Source organism: Mobula birostris, chromosome X (genome assembly GCF_030028105.1).
Source record: "Mobula birostris isolate sMobBir1 chromosome X, sMobBir1.hap1, whole genome shotgun sequence".
Classification (NCBI taxonomy): domain Eukaryota; kingdom Metazoa; phylum Chordata; class Chondrichthyes; order Myliobatiformes; family Myliobatidae; genus Mobula; species Mobula birostris.
The window spans coordinates 11,388,606-11,413,996 of record NC_092402.1 but is presented as its reverse complement, the minus strand read 5'-3'; the positions used below and the strand labels follow the sequence as shown (position 1 = coordinate 11,413,996).

Here is a 25,391-nt window from a genome sequence, read left to right as displayed (position 1 = left end):
TCTGCGTTTGTGAGCAGTTTGTCTATGGAAACTTGCAGCTATTCTTCGTTCTATTCTTATCTGATGTTCAGCCTTTATTATTAGCAGCTGGGGCAGTCCAGTTAGGGCTGCGATCTGCTTCATTTGGTCTGCCAGAAATACCAAATAGATGATCCATCTGGACTTCCAACGCCCACCCCTCTTTCCACCCCCCCAAAAAAAAATCATCCATGCATGCCATCACTGAAGACGATTCAATTCACTCCACATCATATCAACAAATGACTGGATACAGCAGAGACTATGCCACCAGGCAACATGAGACAGGAGCAGATTTAGGCCATTGAATCTGCTCCACCATTCCATCATGACTGATTTATTATCCGTCTCAAACCCACTCTTCTCCCTTCTTCCTGTCACTTTTGACACTGTTACCAAACAAGAACCTATCAACCTCTGCTTTAAATATACCCAATGACTTGGCCTCCACAGCTGTCTGTGGCAATTAATTCACTCTCTGGCTAAAGAAACTACTCTTTCAATAAGTTGTCTTGTTTGATATTTAAGAAGTAACCAGGCCCTGGGTGGTGAAGAAGAGAAGCCCAGTGCAATGTGGGCCATTGCTTAACCTCTCCCTTTGAAAAGGAAGCAGAGAAAAATTGTTTTGATTGCAGAACTGCAGCTTTGGACAGAAACCATTATTACCCCTCAGCTATCAGGCTCTTGAGCCAAAAGGGATAACTTCACTCATCCTAACACTGAACTCTACATTGAAAGTGAGTACAGTGAGGAGCATTCTAACTGCATCACCACGTGGTATGGTGGATAGGATCGGAAAAAGCTTCAGAAAGTTGTAAACTCTGCCAGCTCCATCATGGGCACTAGCCTCCGAGCATTGAGGACACCTTCAAAAGGCAATGCCTTCACCCAGGACTTGCCCTGTCACTGTTACCATCAGGGAGGAGGTACAGGAGCCTGAAGGTACACAGTCAACAATTCAGGAACAGCTTCTTCCCCTCTGCCATCCAATTTCTAAATGGACATTCAACCCATGAACACCACCTCACTACTTTTTCCTCCATTTTGCACGACTTAATAATAATACCATAAATTATAATAAATATAAATATATTATGTATTGCATTGTACTGCTGCCACATAACAACAAATTTCACAACATATACCGGTGATATTAAACCTGATTCTGATTTATTATTCCTTTTTGTGTTTTTTTTTCTTGTATTTGCGCAATTTGTCTTTTGCATTTACTGCAAATGCCTGCAAGAAACTGAATCTTTGGGTTGTATATGGTGACGATACAGACTTTGATAATAAATTAGCCATGAACTTTGTGCTTTTGGGAGAGATGGGCGGAAAAGCACCTTTAAGCATTATTAACATTTTCCTCATACATGGCAAAACTCTACATTTTCTCAGTCAAGTTCCTCTACAGTTTTAAAGACCTTAATTACAGTGCTTGGTCAGGTTGTCATACCATTGTAATTTAACAGCGAATGTAGTTTAACACTGTCCTCCTTTGATGCAGGGATATCATGTCCATTTACAAAGAGCCACCTCCAGGGATGTTTGTGGTCCCAGACCCTCAGGATATGACTAAGGTATGACTGCAAAGTGTTTTATGTTACACGGCCTAGTATTTCATTTAGTGTCCAGTGTTAAAGCAAAATGCAAATGATGGAAAACAGAAATAAAAGCATTATTTATTTATTAAGAAATACGGCGCAGAACAATTCCTTCTAGCCCAGCAGCTCACCTATTTAATGCTAAACTACTCACAGAATAATTATCCTTCTGACCTGTGCGTCTTTGGACTGGGAGGAAACCCGTGTTGTCATGGCCAAAAGGTGCAACCTCCTTGCAGATGGCGCCAGAACTGAACTGTAAACTCCGACACCCCAACGAGGCAAAGGGAAAGTTCAAGCAACACACACAAAATGCTGGTGGAACACAGCAAGCCAGGCATCATCTATAGGAAGAAGTACAGTCGATGTTTCAGGCCGAGACCCTTCGTCAGGGCTAACTGAAAGAAGAGATAATAAGAGGGGGAGGGGAGATTGGAAATGATGGGAGAAGACAGGAGGGGGAGGGATGGAGCCAAGAGCTGGAAAGTTGCTTGGCAAAAGGGATACAGAGCTGGAGAAGGGGGAGGATCATGGGACGGGAGGCCTGGGGAGAAAGAAAGGAGGAGGGGAGCACCAGAGGAAGATGGAGAGCAGGCAAGGAGTTATTGTGAGAAGGACAGAGAGAGAAGAAAAGGAAAAAATAATAAATAAGGGATGGGGTAAGAAGGGGAGAAGGGGCATTAACAGAAGTTAGAGAAGTCAATGTTCACGCCATCAGGTTGGAGGCTACCCAGACGGAATATAAGGTGTTGTTCCTCCAACCTGAGTGTGGCTTCATCTTTACAGTAGAGGAGGCCGTGGATAGACATGTCAGAATGGGAATGGGACGTGGAATTAAAATATGTGGCCACTGGGAGATCCTGCTTTCTCTGGCGGACAGAGCATAGGTGTTCAGCAAAGCGATCTCCCAGTCTGCGTCGGGTCTTGCCAATATATAGAAGGCCACATTGGGAGCACCGGACGCAGTATATCACCCCAGCCGACTCACAGGTGAAGTGTCTTATTTGATTTGAGACTGTGTCAGGAGTTCTAGTCTCTACCCAAAACATTGCCAATCCCACAGAGCTCCTGCAGAGGCTTGGTTCTTTCCCCGCCCACCCCACACTCTAGGTTTGAGTCATTCTATGTATATACATTTTAAACTAAGTGAAATATTAAAAAGAGAGGTTTTTTTTTCCCTTCACAATGTATTACTAGAATCTAAAATGCACTGCCAGAAAGTGTGAGGCCTGGTAAGAAACACTAGCAGGAAAGCACACCAAGTGGCTAAGAGGGCAAATGAGAAATTGACCTTTATTGTAAAGTGGTTGGCTTCGAGCACCTTCGCTCTGTCTGCCACAAATGGCGGGCGTTCCCATTGGCCATCCATTTTAATTTGACTAACCATTCCCATTCTGACAAATCAGTCCATGGCCTGTACTGCTGTGATGAGGCCACTCTCAGGTTGGAAGAGCAGCACCCTGTATTCCATCTGGGTAGCCTCCAAGCTGCTGGCTCAACATCAATTTCTCTAACTTTGGGTAATTTTTTTTTCTTTTCTTCTCTCCCCCCCCCCCCCCCAATTCCATTCACCTTTCTGGTTCCCCTCTTACCACATCTCCTGACCTGCCCATCACCTCCTCCTGGTGCCCCTCCTTTTTCCACTATCATATTCATGCTTCTTCATCCTTTACCTCTTCCACCTGTTACCTCACAGCTTGTCACTTCGTTCCTCCCTGACCACCCACCTACCTGGTCTCATCTATCACCACCTCGATTGTACTACTTCTCCTCCCCCCCACCTTATTCTGGCTCCTTTCCCCCTTCCTTTCCAGTCCTAATGAAGGGTCTCAGCTCAATATCAACTGCCTGACCTGCTGAGTTCCTCCAACATTTTGTTTCTGTTTTTTGGGTTTAGAAACAGGGAAGTTATGTTATAATTGTACAGGTTGAGGTCACACCTGGAGTACTGCTCATAGTTCTGGTCCTTTTTCCTAAGAAAGGAAGTATTAGGATTGGAAACGGTCCAAAGGAGATTCATCAGTCTAATTCCTGGAGTGAGAGCAAAGTTTCATCGAGAGAGGCTGGATGTTCCTTGAAGTTGGGTGAACAGGGGCATTTTTTTTAAACATACTGAGGTGGCAGGGTGGAGTGTGAGGTGTTCCTTCCCTCTGGTAGCCTGCAGATCACCCTTGGGCAAGGTGTAGCACCTTCCCCCCCCCAACCTCAATCAGGGTCATGTGAAGCCGTGGGAGCAGGTGGTGGATGGTCGTACGAGTAGCCGGTGCAGATCACACATCCTGGTTATGTGACCACTTACACCAGGCAGATAATCTCTGAAGAGTATTGGTAATGACTGAGGTCACCCGTCTTGTAAAATAACTGGCCAGAAGAAGGCGATGGCAAACCACTTCTGAGGAAAAAAACTTACCAAGAACAATCATGGTCATGGAAAGACCATGATCACCCACGTTATATGACACAGCAGATAATGATTGATCCAAACAGGGCATGACAGATGTTTGCATCAAATTTCCTTTTACAATGGAAGCCCATCCCCACACCCTAAAATCAAGGGTCGTCAGCTGCTCATAACAGACACACGCACCTAATTCCCAACATGAGAAGCAACCACACAACTGCAAAGGTCATGAATGTGGACGTGAACTTCTGATGTAGAGATACAGCACATTGGCAGGTCCTTCTGGCCCAATGAGCCCATGCCACTCATTACACCCATGTGACCAATTAACTCACTAACCCGTGGAAGGCAAATGCAATGTTAACATTAATTTTGGGAGGACTAGAATATAAAAAAAGAGTAATGCTGAGGCTTTATAGGGCACTGGTGACACTTCACTTGGAGTTTTGGGCTGTTGTGTAAGAAAGGATGTGCTGACATTGGAGAGGGTTCAGAGGAAGCTCATGAGAATGATTCCGGGAATGAAAGGGTTATCGTATGAGGAGCGATTGATAAGGAATTCAGAAGAATGAGGGGGGATCATTGAAAAATAACAGATGTTGAAAGGCCTCAACAGAGTGGATGTGGAAGAGGTGTTTCCTATGGTGGGGGAACCTAGGTCCAGAGGGCACAGCCTCAGAATAGAGGGACGTCCATTTAGACCAGAGATGAAGAATTTCTTTAGCCAGAGGGTGGTGTATCTGTGGAATCATTGCCACAGTTGGCTGTGGAGGCCAACTCTGAGTGTATTTAAAACAGGTTGTCAGATTCTTGATTAGTCAGGGTGTCAAAGGGAGAAAGCAGGAAAATGGGGCTGAGAGGGAAATAGATCAGCCATGATGAAATGGCAGAGCAGATGATGGGCGGAATGGCCTTATTCTGCTCCTGTGTCTTGTGGAATGTGGAAGGAAGCCAGAGCACCCTAAGGAAACCCACACAGTCACAGAGAACGTAAAAAACAACTTGCAGCCAGTGGCGGAATTAAACCTGGTTTACTGGTGCTGTAACAGTGCAATGCTAGCCGCTATGCTACCGCGCCATCCCTTCAAGATGCTCCTTTGGAAATTGTGTGCGGACAAGGAAGACATTTAAAGTATTTAATATGTGCTTGTTCTCTTGTGTTCTTAATATGCCAACTGCTTTACTGCATATAGTTTACTGTGGCCAGCCTGTCCACGCATGCTAGGATTGGCTATTGCCGTGCCCACAGTCGCAATCCTTGTTATAACCTGGGGTCAAGAATGAATTGAAGTACCAAAGGAGAGCTAGTAATCATTGCCCTTGACATCAAGACAGCTTTTACGCCTCTACTTCTTAGATATTTGTGAACATGCCATATGCCAAATCCAGACGTTCGACGAACTTCTATAATGTGTAGTGGAGAGTATATTGACTGCATCTCAGCCTGGTATGGAAACACTAATGCCCTTGAACGGAAGATCCTGCAAAAGGTAGAGGATACAGCCCAGTCCATCACGGGTAAAACCCTCCCCGCCATTGAGCACATCTACATGAAACGCTGTCACAAGAAAGCAGCACCAACCATCAGGGACCCTCACCACATAGGACATGCTCTCCTCGCTGCTACATCAGAAAAAAGATACAGGAGCCTCAGGACTCACATCACCAGGTTCAGGAACAATTTCTACCCCTCAATCATCAGACTCTTAATGCAAAAGAAATAACTTCACTTGTTCCATCGTTGAAATGTTCCCACAATCAATGGACTCTCTTTCAAGGACTCTTTATCTCATGTTTTTGATATTTATTGTTTATTTATTATTTCTTTCATTTTGTATTTGCAGTTTGTTGTCTTTTTCACTCTGGTTGAACGCCACAGTTGAGCAGTGTTACAATGATTCCGTTATGGTTATTATTCTATGGATTTATTGAGTATGCCTGCAAGAAAGTGAATCTCAGGGTTGTGTATGGTGACATTTGTACTATGATAATAAATTTACTTTTAATTTTTGGAGCTCTAGTACAACACTGGGTACCAAATGGAAAACATATCTCTAGGCTGGAGTATTATCTTGCCCAGAGAAAGGATATTGTGGCTTCAGAATTAGGTTTGTTATCACTGACATGTGTTTTGAAATTTGTTGTTTTGCAGCCGCAGAGCATTCCGTATACTGCAAATTACAATAAGAAATATATATTGTAACTAGACAACGTGGTGACCCGTTGGGGCACCCTTTGAGAGAAGGGTAGTGCAGTGTGATGTGACCATAATGAACATTAAATTTTCCTGAATGCTATTGGTATCACTTTGCTTTGGAAATTGAAGAAGAAAACCTCAGTTTATTAAAGAAGAACGACACGTAGCAAAGCAAATATAGCTCCTCCTCGTTTAGCAAAGGACACTTTTGATGGCATCATTTCTGGTTGATCTGCCACCCTTGTGCCTCTCGTTGTCATTCTGGAGACGTGCAGTCCTTTCATCCGCCATCTCTTCTGCTGTTTATTCTTTATCTCTGATCTTGGAGAGGTGCATTTCTCTGCTCCTTTGTCACTTCCTCTCTCCTCCTCCTGTGCTTGTTTTTGTCATTCTGGAGACATGCAGCCCTTTCATCCCCCGTCTCTTCATTTCTTCTGCTGTTTGTTGTTTGTCTCTGATCCTGGAGACGTGCATTTCTCAGCTCCTTTGTCTCTTCATTTCTCCTCCTCCTATGCCAGTTGTTATTTTGGAGACGTGCATGCCTCTCCTCCTCTGTCCCTTCTTCTCTCATCTTTTTTGTCCTGACTCTTTGATCCTGGAGTCATGCGGCCCTGGCCTCATCTAATTCTTGTTCTCTCCCTCTCCTTGCCGCTTCCCGACGACGTTTGGCGTCATCTCTTGATCATAATGTCCCCCTTCTCTTTCCACATGGCATAATTAGGCTGACCATTTTTTTTACCCTAATGCTGGATAGAAGATACAAAGCAGTAATACCCAAGAATGCTGATTATTCTTGGTGATGTGGTTGGCACTCTTCTAAATGGACGTGATATAGTCACCGCTGTCCTTTGACTGCAGCAAAGGGCTTTATGGGCATCTCAAAGTATGTCATTACAGTAAGATTTAATTATCTTTTATTGATGGGTGGCAGTTAGATCTGTCCCAATCCTGCACATGCTGATGGTGATTAGCAGAATGTGACCCCTCAAAATAGAGCTGCCCTGCCCTTTCGCTCCGGTTGGTGTCGCTGCTGTGAACAAAGTGAGTTGCTTCTGAGGCTGGCCGGTCACATGCGTCGTGGTGTCGCGTTGCGGTTCCCATCATGGCTGACATCTGCTCTCGAGTGAAAGCGGAGCTGTTGATTTTGGCAAGTGAGCAATTTTATACGAATATATAACCCTGAACTTTGCCTGCATTCTGTAAGTTAGCGCATTTTAAGTCAATTGAGCCAAAAATAGTGCCGCTGTAATGCACCGTTTGCGCTAATTGGAGGTCACAAACAGAGCATGAGAGTTTTAGTAGTATATAGGTGGAGTTAATTTTCAGGGTTCAATGTCCATTCAGGAGTCTGATGGTGGCGAGGGGAAGAGGCTGTTCCTAAATCACTTCAGGTTTCTGTACTTCCTCCCTGTTGGAGTAACAGGAAGAAGGTTGTGAGAGTTCTTAATGATGGATGCTGCCTTTTTGAGGCATTGCCTTTTGAAGATGTCCTCCATGGTGGGGAGGCTAGTGCCTAGGATGAAGCTGGTAAGTTTACAACTCTGCAGCCTTTTCCAATCCTGTGCAGTAAAGTTAATCATCTTGGCCGCAAGTGTTTGTTCCTTCAGGGGTTCCTCCCACTACTGCTGTAGGTCCGATCATTTCTAGCAATGACCTTCCTTGCACTTAGTAGTGGTAGAGTTATACAAAACAGAAATGGAATCACCAAGACCCTTCTGTGCCTTGGTGATTCATGAGCTTGTTTGGACCCCCCCCCCCTTAAATGCTGTCAGTGACTGCTCTGGTATTGATGACGTTCAATACTCTTCAGGAAGGAAGGCCCACGTTTGCAACAAAACTTTCAGATTGAAATATCAATGCCTGAACTTAGTCCCCTCAACCTCCCAATCATGGCGACGTGAAGCCGTGGGAGCAAACGAGTGGATTATTGCAGTGTACTGCTGTCACATAAGTTTCATGACATATGCTAGTCATATTGAACTTTATTCTGATACAGGCACATGGATATTAGAAAAAATGGAGGTCTGTAGAAACGAAGGGCTAATTCATTTTGGAGTAGATAAAAGGTCGGCACAACATCATGAACCAAAGGGCCTATATTGTGCTGTAGTGTTCTATGTTCTAGATTAATTAATTTGTCAGGGTCATTTATTTATCACATGTACCTTGAAACATACAGTGAAGTGTGTGTGTGTGTTAACAGCTAACACAGCCTAAGGGTATGCTGAGGATAGCCTGCAGGTGTCGCCACATAAACCCACAATAAGCAACAACAGCAAAAGAAGCCTCTTACCGGCTTCCCTCCACCGGCGCACACACAGAGACAGACCTCTAACCCCTGAACAGGCAGTCTCCTTGCCTCCAGCTTCCAGTGGACTCTGACTCGCAGGTATTGGGCCTTCAACTTCCCTAGGGGACTCATAGAGACTCAGACCCAGGCTTTGGCCATTGGATCTCAACCTCCGGACTTCTGATTGACCGTTGGAATACCTTATATAGTAAAAAATAATAATAACCAACATCTGAATTTTAACAACTACTTGAAGGTTTTGAAATAATTCAGAAAAGATCCCCACAATGTTTGAAAGTCTTGACGAGGTTCAGAAATTGAACAACGAATCTTCTGTAAATCTAAGCATAACATAACGTCACATAACCATTGAGCATGAGTAGGAGGAAAAACATCTTTCCATTTAAACAAAAGCACCCTCCTAGCTATAAGAGAGCTAAAGGCCAAAATATGTAAATCAGATGTCCTCAACTTGATATCTTGTCCTGCAACAATACCAAATCATTAGGCTTAAAATTGATTTTGAAAAGTAAAGAAAAAGTTTGAAAAACTTCCTTCCAATATTTTTCAAGACTCGGACAAGTCCAAAACATATGAATTAATGAAGCTTCTCCATTATTACTTCTGTCACAGTAGGGAGATATATCCGAATAAAAACGAGATAGCTTATCCTTAGTCTTATGAGCTCTATTTACCACCTTAAATTGTATGAGGGAATGGCGAGCACATAACGATGAAGTATTAACCAGTTTAAAAATTTCATTCCAAGTTTCCTCAGACATTGATGTCTGTAAATCTTGTTCCCAGAGATTCTTAATTTTGTCTAAAGGAACATTCCTCATCTCCAGTAACATGCCATAAACATTAGATATTGAACCATTATGAAAAGGTGTCAAATTTAAAATTACATCCAGTAAGTTCTTATCTGAGCTTATAGGAAATGTGCATAATTGACATCTTAGGAAGTCTCTGATTTGTAAATATCTAAAAAAAAAAGTGAGTGTTGTGCAAGCTATATTTAGCTGACAATTGCGCAAATGAAAAAAGATTTCCCCCAAAAAACATCCCAAAAACATTTAATACCCAACCTGTCCCATTCTTTAAAAATTAAATCAGTCATGGAGGGTTTAAAAAAAAGTTAGAATAAGTGGGACTTGAAAGGGAAAATCTCAATAAACCAAAGTGTTTTCTAAATTGTATCCAGATCCTCAGTATGTTTAACTATTAAATTATATAAAAACATAAAAGACATACAGCACAATATCAGTTAGTTTACTTACAAATAAAGGAAGTGAGGATCCCAGAAGAGAAATAATAGAAAATTTATTAACAGTTAGCTTCTAAAGAAACCCGTACTGGACAGTCTACATGATTAATATAATATAGCCAAAACGTAAGATATCATATATTAACTGCTCAGTAGTAAAACCTAAAATTAGGTAAGGCTAAACCTCCAGACTGTTCAGATTTTTGAAGATGAACTTTATTTAATCAAGGACATTTATTTTTCCATATATAAGAGGACAAAATAGAATCAAGAGAGTCAAAAAAGGATTTAGGAATAAAAATGGGTAAAGCCTGAAAAAGATGTATAAATTTAGGTAGAATATTCATTTTAATAGAATTAATTCGTCCAATCAACGATATTGAAAGAGGTGACCAATTTAATGATATCCTTTTTACATGGTTCAATAAAGTAAGAAAGTTTTCTTTAAACAGGTGTTTGTAATTCTTAGTGACTGTTACACCCAAATAAGTAAATTGATTCCTTACAATTTTAAAAGGGAGATTAGAATTAATTAATACCAAATTATTTAAAGGAAATAATTCATTCTTATGTAGGTTCAATTTATATCCTGAAAACTGTCTAAAACGGGAGAGTAAAGAAAGTACGCAAGGTAACGAGGTCTCAACATTAGAGATAAAAAGCAATATATCATCAGCGTAAAGCGAGATTTTGCGAGTAATACCTCTCCTTAAAATACCACAGATATCATTAGATTCCCAAAAAGCAATGGCTGGGGGTTCTAAAGCTAAATCAAAGAGCAAAGGACTCAACAGACAACCTTGTCTAGTTCCGCGGTGAAGTTTAAATGGTTTGGAATTTTGAAATTTAGTAAGAACCCGAGCAGAAGGAGATAGATCAAGTAATTTAATCCATTGAATAAAATCTGGTCCAAAATTAAAATTTTCTAAGGTTTTAAAAATTCCATTCAACCAGGTCAAAGGCCTTCTCAGCATCTAAGGTCATCACACATTCTGATATCTCCTGAGAAGGAGAGTAAATAACATTTAATACACGGCGTATAATAAAATGGGAATGTCGGTTTTTAATAAATCCAGTCTGATCATCAGAAATAATAGAAAGTAAAATATTTTCAATCCTATGAGCCAGAACTTTAGAATGGATTTTAGTATCAACATTGAGTTATGAAATTGGTCTGTGTGAAGAGCATTCAGTTGGGTCCTTGTTCTTTTTTAGGATAAGCAAAATAGAAGCTTCATAAAAAGATTGAGGCAAACTACCCAATTTGAAAGAATCCAAAAAGACTAAGGGTAACTGTGGTATAATTAATGAAAAAAAAGCCTTATAAAATTCTCCAGAAGATCCATCTGGACCCGGAGTCTTCCCCGAGTGTAATGAACGTATCACCTCGGCAATTTCCTCATGAGAAATGAGGAAGAAAGATCCATCTGTTTGCAATTATCTGCAGAAGGGCAGGGATATTTAATTGATCTAGAAAATTATTCATTACAGTACTATCTTTAGAGGAATCAGAACTATAAAGTTTAGAATAGAATTCTCTAAAAATATCATTTATTTCAGAGTGATCAGTTGTCCTATCACCATTAGTTTTACAAATTTCTTTAATTTGTCGTTTAACTACGGAAGTTTTTAATTGGTTGGCCAATACTTTGCCTGATTTATCTCCATGAATGTAAAATTGAGTTTTATCTTTAAGAAGTTGAGTTTCAATTGGATATGTTAACAGAAGATGATATTTAGTTTTAACTTCAACGTGTCTTTTATATAAAAGAGGATCTGGAGCTATAGTAAACACGAGGAATTCTGCAGATGCTGGAAATTCAAGCAACACACATCAAAGTTGCTGGTGAACACAGCAGGCCAGGCAGCATCTCTAGGAAGAGGTACAGTCGATGAGTTTTAACTTTAAGAAGTTGAGTTTCAATTGCATATGTTAACAGAAGATCATATTTAGTTTTAATACGTCTTTTATGTAAAAGAGGATCTGGAGCTATAGTAAACACGAGGAATTCTGCAGATGCTAGAAATTCAAGCAACACACATCAAAGTTGCTGGTGAACGCAGCAGGCCAGGCAGCATCTCTAGGAGGAGGTACAGTCGACGTTTCAGCTAGTCCTGACGAAGGGTCTCGTCCCGAAACGTCGACTGTACCTCTTCCTAGAGACGCTGCCTGGCCTGCTGCATTCACCAGCAGCTTTGATCTGGAGCTATAGCATATTTTTGATCTAATTGTTTCAATTGATTGGCTAATTCAGTTCTTTCTTTATTAGCTTTATTCTTAACACTTGCAGTATAAGAAATAACTTGTCCTCTAATATAGGCCTTGAAAGTATCCCATACAATAAGATTGGAAGTCTCTTCCTTTTTATTCTCTTCAAAAAAAAAAATATGCTTCTCTAGAAATTTTAAGAATTCCTTATCAGATAACAAAGTTGTATTAAAACACCAAGATCTGTTTGCTTGAGGAAGACCAGGGAGATTTAAAGATAGAAATACAGGAGCATGGTCTGAGACAGCAATCTCTTTATATTCACAGGAACGAACTGATGAAATCATTTGACTAATGATAAAAAAACAATCAATCCTGGAATATGTATGATGGACATGGGGGGGAAAAAAACGAGTACTCCCTATCTAAAGGATGTAAGAAATGCCAAACATCAACAATACCACACTTCAATTAAAAAAAATTGAATAAACAAAGCTGATTTATTAAGAGACACTGATTTAGAAGATGATTGGTCTAAAATTGGGTCCAGCCAACAGTTAAAATCTCCTCCCATCACCAGAGAATAAAGACTCAGATCTGGTAAAAACGAAAAAAAAAACTGCTCGAAGAATCCTGGATCATGTACATTTGGGGCATACACTTTGGCAAATACTATTAGTTTATTATCTAGTTTTCCTGAAACTGTAACAAAACGTTCATTGGTATCAGACACTATATGTTGGACAAAGGAAAGTGTATAATCTATAAGAATTGAAACTCCTCTAGATTTGGCCTGAAAAGAAGAATGAAAACAAAGTCCCTTCCAATAGCTAAAAAAAACATAAATTATCACATTTGTGTATGTGAGTTTCTTGTAAGAAAATAATAGGGATCTTAAATTTCCTAATGTTAGCAAAAATCTTATTACGTTTAACAGGATCATTTAACCCTTTCACATTAAAACTGAGTAAATTAATAGTTTGGTCCATTTTTAATATTATTTAAAGGAAGGGTTAAAATGTAAGTTAAAACCAACCCATAAACCTTGAGAAGTGGTAACCAAGCAACAGGTTGGCTAAAAATTCAAAAACAGCTTCTGAGAAAAAAAACCATACCTCACCCACCTCCCAAAGAAAGAAGGCCGACCAATAGAAAGCCGGCATCTACAACTACGGACAAACCCCCCCCCCCCCCAAAAAACCTGATGATCGCTCCAATTTGTTTCAAGGTTATTTGTATTCCAACCTAGACAAAACAATATCCAAATAAGAAATTCAATTCTCGTACATCAAAAATACAAAAGGAAATTAGTTATAAAGGTTTACCAAAAGTAAAAATGCAACTATTCATACAGAAAGACATTAAACATTAATCTTGTATCTTCATGAAAAAACAGACTAAGCATTTAACCTTCAAATTTAAAAAATCTTTGTGCTTCAGCATTCAAACGAAACCATTCAAAGGATCCATCTTTAATGAGATTCTCAGTCAAACTGGGTAGCCAGGGGACGGCTTGAACGCTTGTTAAAAAAAATCCAACAAAGCTTGTTGAAACTTAACATGTTCCTACATAACCTCAAAGGAATAATCTTCAAGAACCTTAATATTCCAACCTATAACCAATCATACCCCTTCGACGGGATCCGTGAATTTAAAAATTTCTCATTTAATCTTGTATCTTCATGTAAAGACAAATTAAACAGCCAGCCTTCGGATTTTAAAACCTTTGTGCTTCAACAGTTGAACGAATCCATTGGAAAGATCCATCTTTAAGTGTGATTCTGAGTCAGGCTGGGTAGCGAAGGGAAGGCTTAAAACCCTTGTTAAAAAAACATGGACGTAACTTCTTTGAACTTAGCACGTTCCTGCGTAACCTCAGGCGAATAAAGTTCAACAATTCTAGTCTTACAACCGTTATAGTCAATCATGCCTTTTTGATGAGATTCGCGAATTAACAGTTCCTTTGTTTTAAATTCATGAAAACATTATTACTGATCTTGGTCTATCTCCCTTAGCAGGTCTAAAGAGGGGAGATCTGTGAACTCAATCAATCAATCATAGGCAAAGACATCAACATTTCCGGAAATAATTCTTGCAAAAAGTTTGCAAAAAATTCGCAAGGATGATTACCTTCGATTAATTCTTCGAGACCCAGAACCCAGTTGTTTCTTCTACTTCTGTTTTCTAGGTTGATCACCTTCTGTCTTAACTTTTCTGTTGGACTTCGATTGCTTTTCACAAAGCTTTTGCAATTCATCCACTTCTGTTTCCAGAGACGACAAAATTGCTTCATTATTTTTTATACATTTATCATGCTCATTGAGTTTGTTGAATAGAATCCAATTTACCATCTATTTGTTTAAATTCAGAGCTGAATTGTTGAAACTTCTCAGAGGCTTCTTGTGTATGACTTTGCAGCAAATCCATAATAGAATCCAAAGAAGCAAGGAGATCATCCTTTTTGTTATCTCTGGCCCTCCTTGTATCCATAATGAAAGAATGTCACACTTAAAAAGAAGTTTCAAGACAGGTTGGAAATAGTAAGATAATTAGAGTTGGAGCAACAGCAGATTGCTGTTACTCCATCAGCCACCACCAGGAAAATCCTGACTGTTGGGCTTCGATCCTCAATATTGACCCCACAAAATGAATGTGGGCCCTGAACTCCACGCCTCAAAGTCCAGATTCACCGTAGGTAGGACCCTGAACGCAAGGCCTTGAACTCCGAATTCACAGACTCGCGTACCTATGGGGTTACTGGTCCTCATGCCTTCTATCCACACAGAACTCTGATCCTGGAACCCACCATTGATTCGCTTGAGGGGGTGGAGTGCATCAGCCCTCGTCCTTGCTGGTGTGCCAGCCCTACATCCAGCTATGGATGCCCTTCGGCCCACATTCAAATTGCTGGCCTTTGAATATGGAGCGCAGAGTGTAGAGATGTGTTGCTCTCCAGTGTAAGTCTAGTTATCTACCTTGTTAATTCAGTGATATTATTGTTGTGGGTAGTCATCACCAAAATTCTAGGAGGTCACCATTCACCAGAACTCTAACTGGACTATTCTGAGCATGCTGTGACTGTGAGAATCTTCAGTGAGTGACTTGTTTCCTGACTTCTCGAAGCGTTATTTACAAGATCCAAGCTGGAATGTGACAGAATACCTTCTACATGCCTACAAAAATACAGCTCCAAAATTTACTAAGGGCACTATGACAAACCCACCTCTGAACATTGGGTGTTCATTCCTCTATCAACAGTAGATATGAAGATCTGGCTGCGATGGCACTGAGCTGCGATCTCCTTTAAAGTTGCAGCTCAGATTTAGTTGTTACTTTAGGTTTTTTTAGGCTTGTAAGATGGCTTTTGAGGGGAGCAAGGATCAGGCTAGGGCTTAGGGACAGGATTGTCAGGGAATTAGACGACAGGCCACAGCGACTAGGTTGTTTGAAGGTCGGAGGTTGGGCCAACAGACCAGTGAGGACAAGGGCTGGAGCCATCAGACATGAGGAAGAGGGCCTATGACCCCTAAGCAATGAAACCGCAAGGCTGGTGTTCAAGGCCTAGTGCTTAGGGTCCTGTCATTGGTGAGTCCGCTGCTCAAGTCCTTTAGTTTGTCTCCACTCATTTTGATGTCATCGGCGTGTCTTGGTTGGATACTGAAGATCAAAGCCCAAAGGTTGGTCAGAAGTCCAGGAGTCGAGGAGGCCCAATGGTCAGAACCTGAAGTCTGCGAATTTCTGAGAGTCTGATGGGGAAATCAAAGGCCCAGTGTTGGCACTGGATTGTGTGGTGATACTAGCGGGCTCTTCCCCTCCACCCTCACCCCAAGGACATGCTTCGGTGGTGTTGGTTATTAAAGCAAATGACATATTTCACTGTACTTGTGTTTCGATGTACATGTGACAAATATATCAGAATACATGTACCAAGGTTCCGTTTTTTTTTCATTTAAAAAAAGTGCTCTGTGGTCCTGATGTAGGTGGTAGATGGGATCAGGCAGAAAACCAGGCTGGCATGGAGTAGATGGGTTGACGGCTAATACTTTGATTTATGAAGTCCAATGTGCCAAAAGTTCTTTTTGCAACTCTTATCTACCTGTGAGTCACTTTCAAGGAATTATGGATCTGTAATCTGAGATACCCCTGTTCTACAACACTCCTCAGTATCCTACCACTCACCACGTAAATACAGCCTTGGTTTGTCCTCGCAAAGTGCAGCACCTCACACTTGTCTGCATTAATGGTAGCGATGCGGTTCATTTCCTAATGCTGTCTGTAAGGAGTATGTAAGCTCTCTCCATGACCAGGTGAGTTTCCTTCAGGTGCTCTGGTTTCCTCCCACCGATGTACCGCTTGCTAGGTTAATTGGTCATTGCAAATTGTCCCGTGATTAGACTGGGATTAAACTGGGGGATTGCTGGGTGACGTAGCTCGAAGAGCCAGAAGGGCCTATTCTGCGCTGTGTCTCATTAAATAAATAAATTCCATGGTCCACATGAGTATCACGAGCTGTTGGTTTTTCATGACTTTAGGTTCATTGGTCACATGGGTGTAATTGGGTGTCATGAGCTCATTGGGCCAGGAGGACCCGTTACCGTGTTGTATCGCAAAATAAAATAATAACAGTAAGCAGTGTGGAACAAGTGAATCTTAAACGTTTTCTGATCAGATTTTTATGTTCTTTTCCATCCAGATCCATGCACTAATTACAGGACCTTTCGACACACCTTACGAAGGAGGTTTTTTTCTTTTCCTCTTTCGCTGCCCTCCCGACTATCCCATCCACCCACCGAGAGTCAAACTTATGACGACTGGGAGTAACACTGTCCGCTTTAACCCAAACTTTTACAGAAATGGCAAAGTGTGCCTCAGCATACTTGGGTACGTACAAATTGTCAAATGAAAATATGGTGTTTATAAAAGTAAGTAAGTACACTTGAGATGTACCATACTAAACATGAGATTCTGCAGATGCTGGAAAGCCACAGCAACACCCTCAAAATTCTGGAGGAACTCAGCAGGTCAAGCAGCATCTATGGAAAAGAGTACAGTCAACATTTTGAGCCTAGATCCCTCACCGGGACTGGGAAGGGGGAAGATGCCAGAATAAGGTGGGAGAGGAGAAGGAGTTCAAGCTGGAAGGTGACTGTTGAAGCCAGGTGGGTGCGTGGGGGTGGGGGACAAAGGGCTGGAGAAGGAATGTGATAGGACAAGAAAATGGACCATGGCAGAAAGGGAAGGAGGAGGAGCACTAGGGGAGATGACAGGCAGGTACAGAGAAGAGGTAAGAGGGGTGCCAGAGTGGAGAATTGAAGCAGAGGGATCGGGGAGGGGAAAATACCAGAAGTCAGAGAAATCAATGTTCAATATGCACCATACTAGTCTGGTTCATGACCAAATCCTGAACCTGAAAATTGGATGGGATTTCCCCTTTTCTCTCCAGCCAGCCCATGTTGTGTATCATGTTCAGCTGAGTGGTTTCCCGGCCTTTCCAGACATGCTAGCTATGTCAAAGAGCCATTATATTAACTATTTTTACCAGTACAAGTCAGCAATTGACACACTTCATAAAGAGAGGCAGAATTCTTTCATCTTTTGTGCAGTGGATGTGCAAAGATGCAGATTTTGCACCATCAATTTACAGGCCATGACACTTAGTGTGTAGCATAATAAGCGGTTGAATAATTAGGGGCTGGGATGTAGGAGCTGTGCATCTATTTTCTGTCTATTGTATTTGTTTTGGAGCGTTTTGTTATGGTAATCTGTCTCGTGGGTTGGGGCGTGGTAGAAGTAAATGAATATAGTTACATATTCACACTTGGTCTCAGAGGCAGCTAGTTGACTGCTAATATTGCTATTATACTGCTTAGTGTCGCTGTTGGACCACTTATTACATTAATTCTGCTATTAGTATATTTTATATGATTGTATTTTGTGACTAAGTTTTTTGCTATCATAACTCTGTGCTGTGTTACTGTGTTTTGCACCTTGGCCCCAGAGAAATGCTGTTTGATTGGCTGACAATTAAACTTGAACTTGAGAAACAAATATAGAACACTATAACACAGCAACAGGCTCTTCAGCCCACAATGTCTTCGCTGAGCTTGATGGTTGTCCATCATGTCTGAAAAAGACAGGAAACCTGTACAGGAGAGTTGTTAAAGTGGAAAAGCTGCTGCACTGGGGCAGTTCCACTCTCTCAACCTCAGACGTCTGGGTCCAGTGGTACAAACAAGCGTCGCAAACCGGGCTCTTCCTCGGTTGCAGTGGATGACCACGACATCTAATGTGCCTTGCCATGCCCTTCACTCTCTGCGGAGTGTTGCAGTACCACCTTCCTGCCCATTGGATCTCACTGTGGATCTCATCCACCTGGTCTGCTAGGACAAGCATGTCCCTCTCTCAGCGGGGTTTGAGGCCCACTGGCTACCCTCACCTGGTTTAGCCCGCCTGTCAAAGCGGCGTACCGGGGTGTGGCTGCTGTCACAATCAAACAGCTACTTGGAGCCACAGGTGAGTGTTGAGTGTCCGGTGGGGAGCTGCCCCGGAATGGATATGACAGGCCTCTTCACCAGAGCTGCTAACCCTCCCTGGACACCCCATACACACTGAATGTGATACCAAGTTAAACACAGCCCATCCCTAGTATGTGTTCTACATCCCTTTGTTCTCTGCCTCTTCACGTGTCTGTCTAAATGCTCCGATTGTTACTGCTTCCACCATGTCTCCTAGCAGTGTATTCCAGGCACCAACCACTCCATGTTTTTTTTAAAACATGCCTTGTAAATCTCCTTTAAACTTTTCCCCTCTTATCTAAAAGCTACATCCTTTAGTATTTGTCATTTCCACACTGGAAAGAAAGATTCTGATTATCTACCCTTTGGATGCCAGGTGGTATGGTAGTAGACTGGTTAGCACATGGCTTTATAGCACCACCAGTAGGGGTTTAATTCTGCCTGTGTCTGAAACTCCATGGCTTCCCTCTGAGTACTGCAGTTTCCTCCCATGGGGTTAGTTGTTTTCATGCCATGTCGATGCTGGAAGTATGGCGACACTTGTGGGCTCAGCCCCAGCGCATCCTCGGACTGTGTTGGTCGTTGATGAAAATGACACATTTCGCTGTATGTTCTAGAGTTTCTAGGTACATGTGACAAATAAAGCTAACTTTAGATTGCTTCTTGGCCTCCGCTACAGAGGAAACAATCCAAATTTGTCCAACACTTCTTTATAGCTAATACTCTGTAATCCAGGCAACATCCTGGTGAGCCTCATCTGCACCCTCTTCAAAGCCTCCACATCCTTTCTGTAATGTAGTGATGAAAACTGCATTGAGTACTCCAAATGTGATCAAACCAATATTTAGACTACACTTGGAGTATTGAAAGCTCTAGCATGATTTGCTGTTTTTTCTGCTCCATGTCCTGATCGATAAAGGCACTCTTATTCTCTTGGGTTTGCCACTTCCAAGGAACTATGCACTTGTACCCCACAATCCCTCTACATCAGTGTTCCTAAGGGTCTTGCCGTTACTCTTTGACCTATCTCACCACCTAAAATGTGACACTTCACACTTAGTCCATAAGACATAGGAGCAGATTTAGGCTATTCAGCCCATCAAGTCTGCTCTGCCATTCCATGGTTGATTTATTATCCTTCTCATCCCCATACACCTGCCTCTCCCTATAGCCTTTGATGCCCTTAGGAATCATGAACCGATAAACCTCTGCTTTAAATATACTCAATGACTTGGCCTCCACAGTCATTTGTGGTAGTGAATTCCACAGATTCACCTCCATCTGCCTAAAGAAATTCCTCCCCATCTCTGTTCTAGAGATGCCTTTGTATTCTGAGGCTGCGCCCTCTGATCCTAGACTCCCCCACTAGTGGAAACATCCTCTGCCTGTCCACTCTATCCAGGGCTTTCAGAATTTGATAGGTTTCAGTGAGATCCATCCCATTCTTCAAAACTTCAGTGAGTACAGGCCCCAGAGCTATCAAACATTCCTTATATGAATGAACCCTTTCATACCAATGATCATTCTTGTAAACCTCCTGCAACCTCTCCAGTGCCAGCACATTTATTCTTCGATAAAGGGCCCAAAACTTCTCACAATATTCCAAATGCAGTCTAACCAATGCCTATAAAGCCTCTGATTACATCCTTGCTTTTACATTCTAGTCCTCAAAATGAATGCTAACATTGCATTTGCCTGCCTTACTACTGACTGAACCTGCAAGTTAACCTCTAGGGAACCCTGCAGTAGGACTTCAAAGTCCCTTTGCACCTCAGATTTCTGAATTTGCTCCCCTTTCAGAAAATAGTGTCTCTGACTTTGAGTTAAATTCCATCTACCATTCCTCAGCTTAAATTTCCAACTGATATTAAATTTCTAATTGATAGAATCCAATTGATCCCTTGACAACCTTTCTCACCAACCGCAATCCCATCTACCTGCACCTGGACCATAGCCTTCCACACCATTCTCATCCAAGTATTGTACCTATCCAAACTTTTCTTAAATGTTGCAATTGAACCTGCATCTATCACTTCCACTGGCAACTTGTTCCACACTCGCTCCAGCCTCTGAGTGAAGAAACTCGTCCTTAGATTCCCCTTTAAATTTTTCAGTTTTCACCCTTAACCTATAATCTGTAGTTCATCTCACCCAACCTCAATGGAAAAAGCCTGCTTGCATTTATCCTATCTAGACCCCTTATAATTTTGTACACCTCTATAATATCTTCCTTCCTTCTCCTAGGAATAAAGTCCTAACCCATTCAAGTTTCCCTACAACTCATGCCTTCAAACTCCCAGCAATACCCTTGTGATTTTTCTCTGCAACCTTTCAAATTTACTGATGTCTTTCTTGCAGGTAGGTAGCCAGGACTGCACACAATGTTCCAAATTTGGTCTCACCAAAGTATTATGCAATTTCAGCATAACATCCAAAATCCTGTACTTAATACTTTGATTTATGAAGTCCAATGTGCCAAAACACTCTTTAAGACCCTCTCAACCTGTGAGACCACTTTCAATGAATTATGGACCTGTAGTTCCAGATCCCTTTGTTCTACCACACTCATCAGTGCCCTACTGCTCATAGTGTACGTACCACCCTGGTTTGTCCTCCCAAAATGCATCACCTTGCACTTGTCTGGATTAAATTTCATGCCATTTCTCAGCCCATTGTCCCATCTGGTCCAGAACACTTCACAAGCTTTGATATCTTTCCTTGCTGTCTGCTATGTCATCAATCTTGGTGTCATCCACAAATTGAGCTGATCCAGTTCAGCACGTTATCATCCAGATCATTGATATAGATGACAAGCAAGAATGGATCCAGCAGTGATCCATGCGGCACACGACTAGCAGGCCTCCAACCTGGGGTCCATCAACCCCTCAGTTAATGGTAAGGGTCCATGGCATAAAAAAGGTTGGGAACCCTTAAGTTAGTGACACAATCATCTGCTACCACTATCTCGCTTCTCCCTTTAAGTCAATATTAGATGATGAGAACACTCAGTCCTCTTTTATTGTCATTTAGAAATGCATGCATGCATTAAGAAATGATACAATGTTTCTCCGGCGTGGTATCACAGAAAACAAGACAGACCAAAGACTAACACTAACAAAACCACATAATTATACCATATAGTTACAGCAGTGCAAAGCAATACCATAATTTGATGAAGAACAGTCCATAGGCACAGTAAAAAAAAAAGTCTCAAAGTCCCCAAGTTGATCGACTCCCGAATCCCCGATAGCAGCAAAAGGGAGAAACTCCCTGCCATAAACCTCCAGGCACCATCAACTTACCGGAAACAGCCGACCCTGAGTCCATCCGTCTGAAAACTTCGATCCTCCGATACAGCCTCCTGAGCGCCATCCTCTGCCAAGCACCTTCGACCTCTCCGGCCGCTGAAACATGCAAAGCCGAGGATTTCGAGGTCTTCAGCTCCGGAGATTCCGGTTACCACACAGTAGCAGCGGCAGCGAAGCGGGCATTTCAGAAGTTTTCCAGATGTTCCGCTGTGCACTCACGTCTGGCTCCATCAAATCAGGAATTGTGCATGGTCCCCTACTTGACAGATAACAGATATTCATCACCGGAGAGGCCGCGTGTGCTGTCATCGTGCTGCCATCTTCTCCCAACTACTATTTAATCCAATTAACTGCTTCATCCTGAAAGTTAAGTGACTACATGTTTTGGACCAGCCTCCTAGGTGGGACTTTGTCAAAGGCATTGCTAAAGTCCATGTAGACAACCTCCACAAAAAACTCTTATAAGATCAACCACACCCAGACATGTCTGCAAATATTTTAAGCAGATCACTTACAACTTCAGGCAGATTCTAGCACACATCCTTATGAAATGGCACTGATCAGAATCGCGTTTAATATCACTGGCATATGTCGTGATATTTGTTGTTTTGCAGCAGTACATTACAGTATATAACTAAATCATTTATATAAATAAGTAGTGCAAGAAGAGAAACAGTACTGAGGTGGTGTTCATGGATTCAGTGTCCATTCAGACATCAGATGGCAGAGGGGAAGGAGCTGTTCCTGAATCGCTGTGTGTGTGCCTTCAGGCTCCTGTACCTCCTCTCTGGTGGCAGAGGGGAAGAAGCTGTTCCTGAATCGCTGTGTGTGTGCCTTCAGGCTCCTGTACCTCCTCCCTGGTGGTAACAATGTCCTGGGTGATGGGGGTCCATCATGATGGATGTCGCCTTTTTGAGGCATTGCTCCTTGAAGATGTCCTGGATGCTGAGGAGACGAGTGCCCATGATGACCACCAGGCAGAAAAATACCCCTCCAAAACTACACTCTGCCTTCTACAATAAAGCCAATGTTGGATCCAATTTATTAAGTCACCATGGACCCTATGTGCACCAGATCCAATGTGACTTAATTTGTCGCACTATGTGTGCATGCATTTCTTCAGTTTAATTGTGCCTGGTTACTCATTCCAGTTTGTGCTGTTAATCAAAGAAAATCAAAAATCAACCCTTTCTGGAAATCTGGAGAAAAACCGGGTCACTGGCAGTATAATAGTGCAGTGGTTAGCGTAATGCTATTACAGTGCCAGTGACCCAGGTTCAATTCCACCGCTGTCTGTGAAGATTCTCCCCATGACCACTCAAGTTTCCTCCCACAGTCCAAAGACATACAGATGAATTGTTCACATGGGTGTAATTGGGGTGGGGTGGGGTGGGCTCGTTAAGCCACAAGGGCTTGTTACCATGCTGTATCTGTAAATAAAGCCAGGAGATGTTTAGTAGATCAGGCAGCATCTGTTCCTGAATGCTTACAGCATTATGCATTCAGTGGTCACTTTTATTAGATACCTCCTCACCCTAATAAAGTGGCCATTGAGTGTATGTTCGTGGTCTTCTGTTGCTGTAGCCCATCTGCTTCAAGGTTCGATGTGTTGTGCATTCAGAGATGCTCTTCTGCACACCACTGTTGTAACACGTGGTTATTTGAGTTACTGTCACCTTCCTGTCAGCTTGAACCGGTCTGGTCATTCTCCTCTGACCTCTCTCATTAACAAGGCATTCTTGTCCATAGAACTGACACTCACTGGATTTGTTTTTTGTTTCTTGCACCATTCTCTGTAAACTCTGGGGTCTGTTGTGTGTGAAAATCCCAGGAGATCAGCAGTTTCTGAGGTACTCAAACCACCTCATCTGGCACCAACAATCATTCTACAGTCAAAATTACTTAGATCTCATTTCTTCACCCATTCTGATGTTTGGTCTGAACAACTGAGCCTCTTGGCCACGTCAGCATGCTTTCATGCATTGAGTTGCTGCCACATGATTGGCTGATTAGATATTTGTATTAACAAGCAGGTGTACCTAATAAAGTTTGCTCTGATATCATGTTAAACTGGTGTAGAGTCATCAATAGTCTATTCTAGGAACTTTCTACTGTATCTGAAGGAAATACTTTTTTTTTAAAGCACCTGGACGGGTCCTGCTTGGAGTCCAGCCCAGAGCATCTCCTCAGTACTCATATCCATCCAGTCCCTCATGACGGAGAATCCGTATCACAATGAGCCAGGATTTGAGCAGGTGAGCTGAACCCTATTTTAACAACATTATCGTTTTCAGATATGATCGTCCATTTGTAATTTTCCCAGGAAAAAGATTTTATTGAGGGGAGATTGGGTAAGTAGACGAATGAAAGGGAATGGGAGGCTACACTCATCAGCTGAAATGAAGGAGGGTAGGAGCCTCTGAACACAGGTGGAGTGACTGACATGTTTCTATAAGGTATGTGAAGGCATCTGTCTTCAGAGATTCTTGGTCTCGAGTACTGAGATATGCCATTTAAATATCTGATGAGCTTAAGTAATATGTGATTTATTTTTATCTGCTTTAAGTTCTACTAATCTAATTTTTGATTCCAGTTGTTTTTAAAAGCACTGTTTGTTCTGGAGTCTGTGGGACCAATGAACCTCCACCATATGATAAGATAAAGAGGAAGAATTAGGCCATTCAGTTCATCTGGTCTGTTTCGTCATTCAGTCATATTTTTTTCTTTTCTCAACACCATTCATCTGCGTTCTCCCCGTAACCCTTAATCCCCTTATCAATCCAGAAAATATCAATCTCTGTCATAAATACACACAATGACTGAGCATTCACATCCTTCTGTGGCAATGAATTCCACAGACTCACCACCCTTTCTGCCTGAAGAAATTCCTCCTCATCTCGGTTCTGAAGGGATGCCCCTTTATTCTGAGGCTGTGTCCTCTGGTCCGAGACCCTCCAAAGGAAACGCACTCTCCACATTCACTCTGTCTAGGCCAGGGGTAGGCAACCTTAAGCACAAATGATTTTCTAGCATGTGTTATTCATTAATTTGAGGCAAAACATAATTAGTTGTGTTTAAATGGATAATTCCCATATTTCAAGTTTATTATGGCATTTATCTGGCCCACCGTCCACTCATTAATATGTGATCCAGCCCACAGAGGCAAAAAGGTTGCTGACCCCCTGATCTAGGCCTTTCTGTATTCAGTATTCCCTCCCCCATCCTTCTGAACTCCCATCAAGTACAGACCCAGAGCCATCAAATGTTTCTCATGTGTTAACCCTTTCATTCATTCTACCTCTTTGGTAGAGTATGAAATTTTTTGCAGGGTCCAGGTTTCACTCAAGATTCCAAGATTCCTGTTTCTACTAACCACATGACACTACCCTTTGTTCACTATTGTTCCACCATGCATCGTGGGCATGCTATGTTGGCACTGGATTGTGTGGTAGAACTTGCTGGTTCTTAACGCAAACAACACATTTTGTTGCATGTTTCCATGTATACATGACAAATAAACTTGTATTCATCATCATCAGTGATCACTCGTAGTCGAGTATGATTCTTCTTCTGGTGGTTGAT

The 25,391-nt window shown here is 42.0% G+C and overlaps 1 protein-coding gene across 2 annotated transcripts in view; it reads left to right on the top strand.

The window, feature by feature from the left end:
- The window catches only part of ube2z (ubiquitin-conjugating enzyme E2Z), a 78,687-nt gene that overhangs the window by 8,930 nt on the left and 44,366 nt on the right, over positions 1–25,391 (top strand). The window contains exons 2-4 of one of the 2 annotated variants that reach the window (XM_072248937.1): positions 1,526–1,598; positions 16,680–16,867; positions 23,953–24,064. In XM_072248937.1, the coding sequence (XP_072105038.1) occupies positions 1,526–1,598; positions 16,680–16,867; positions 23,953–24,064 (373 nt within the window). The remainder of the gene's footprint in view (positions 1–1,525; positions 1,599–16,679; positions 16,868–23,952; positions 24,065–25,391) is intronic. The other variant, XM_072248938.1, reaches the window with a different exon arrangement.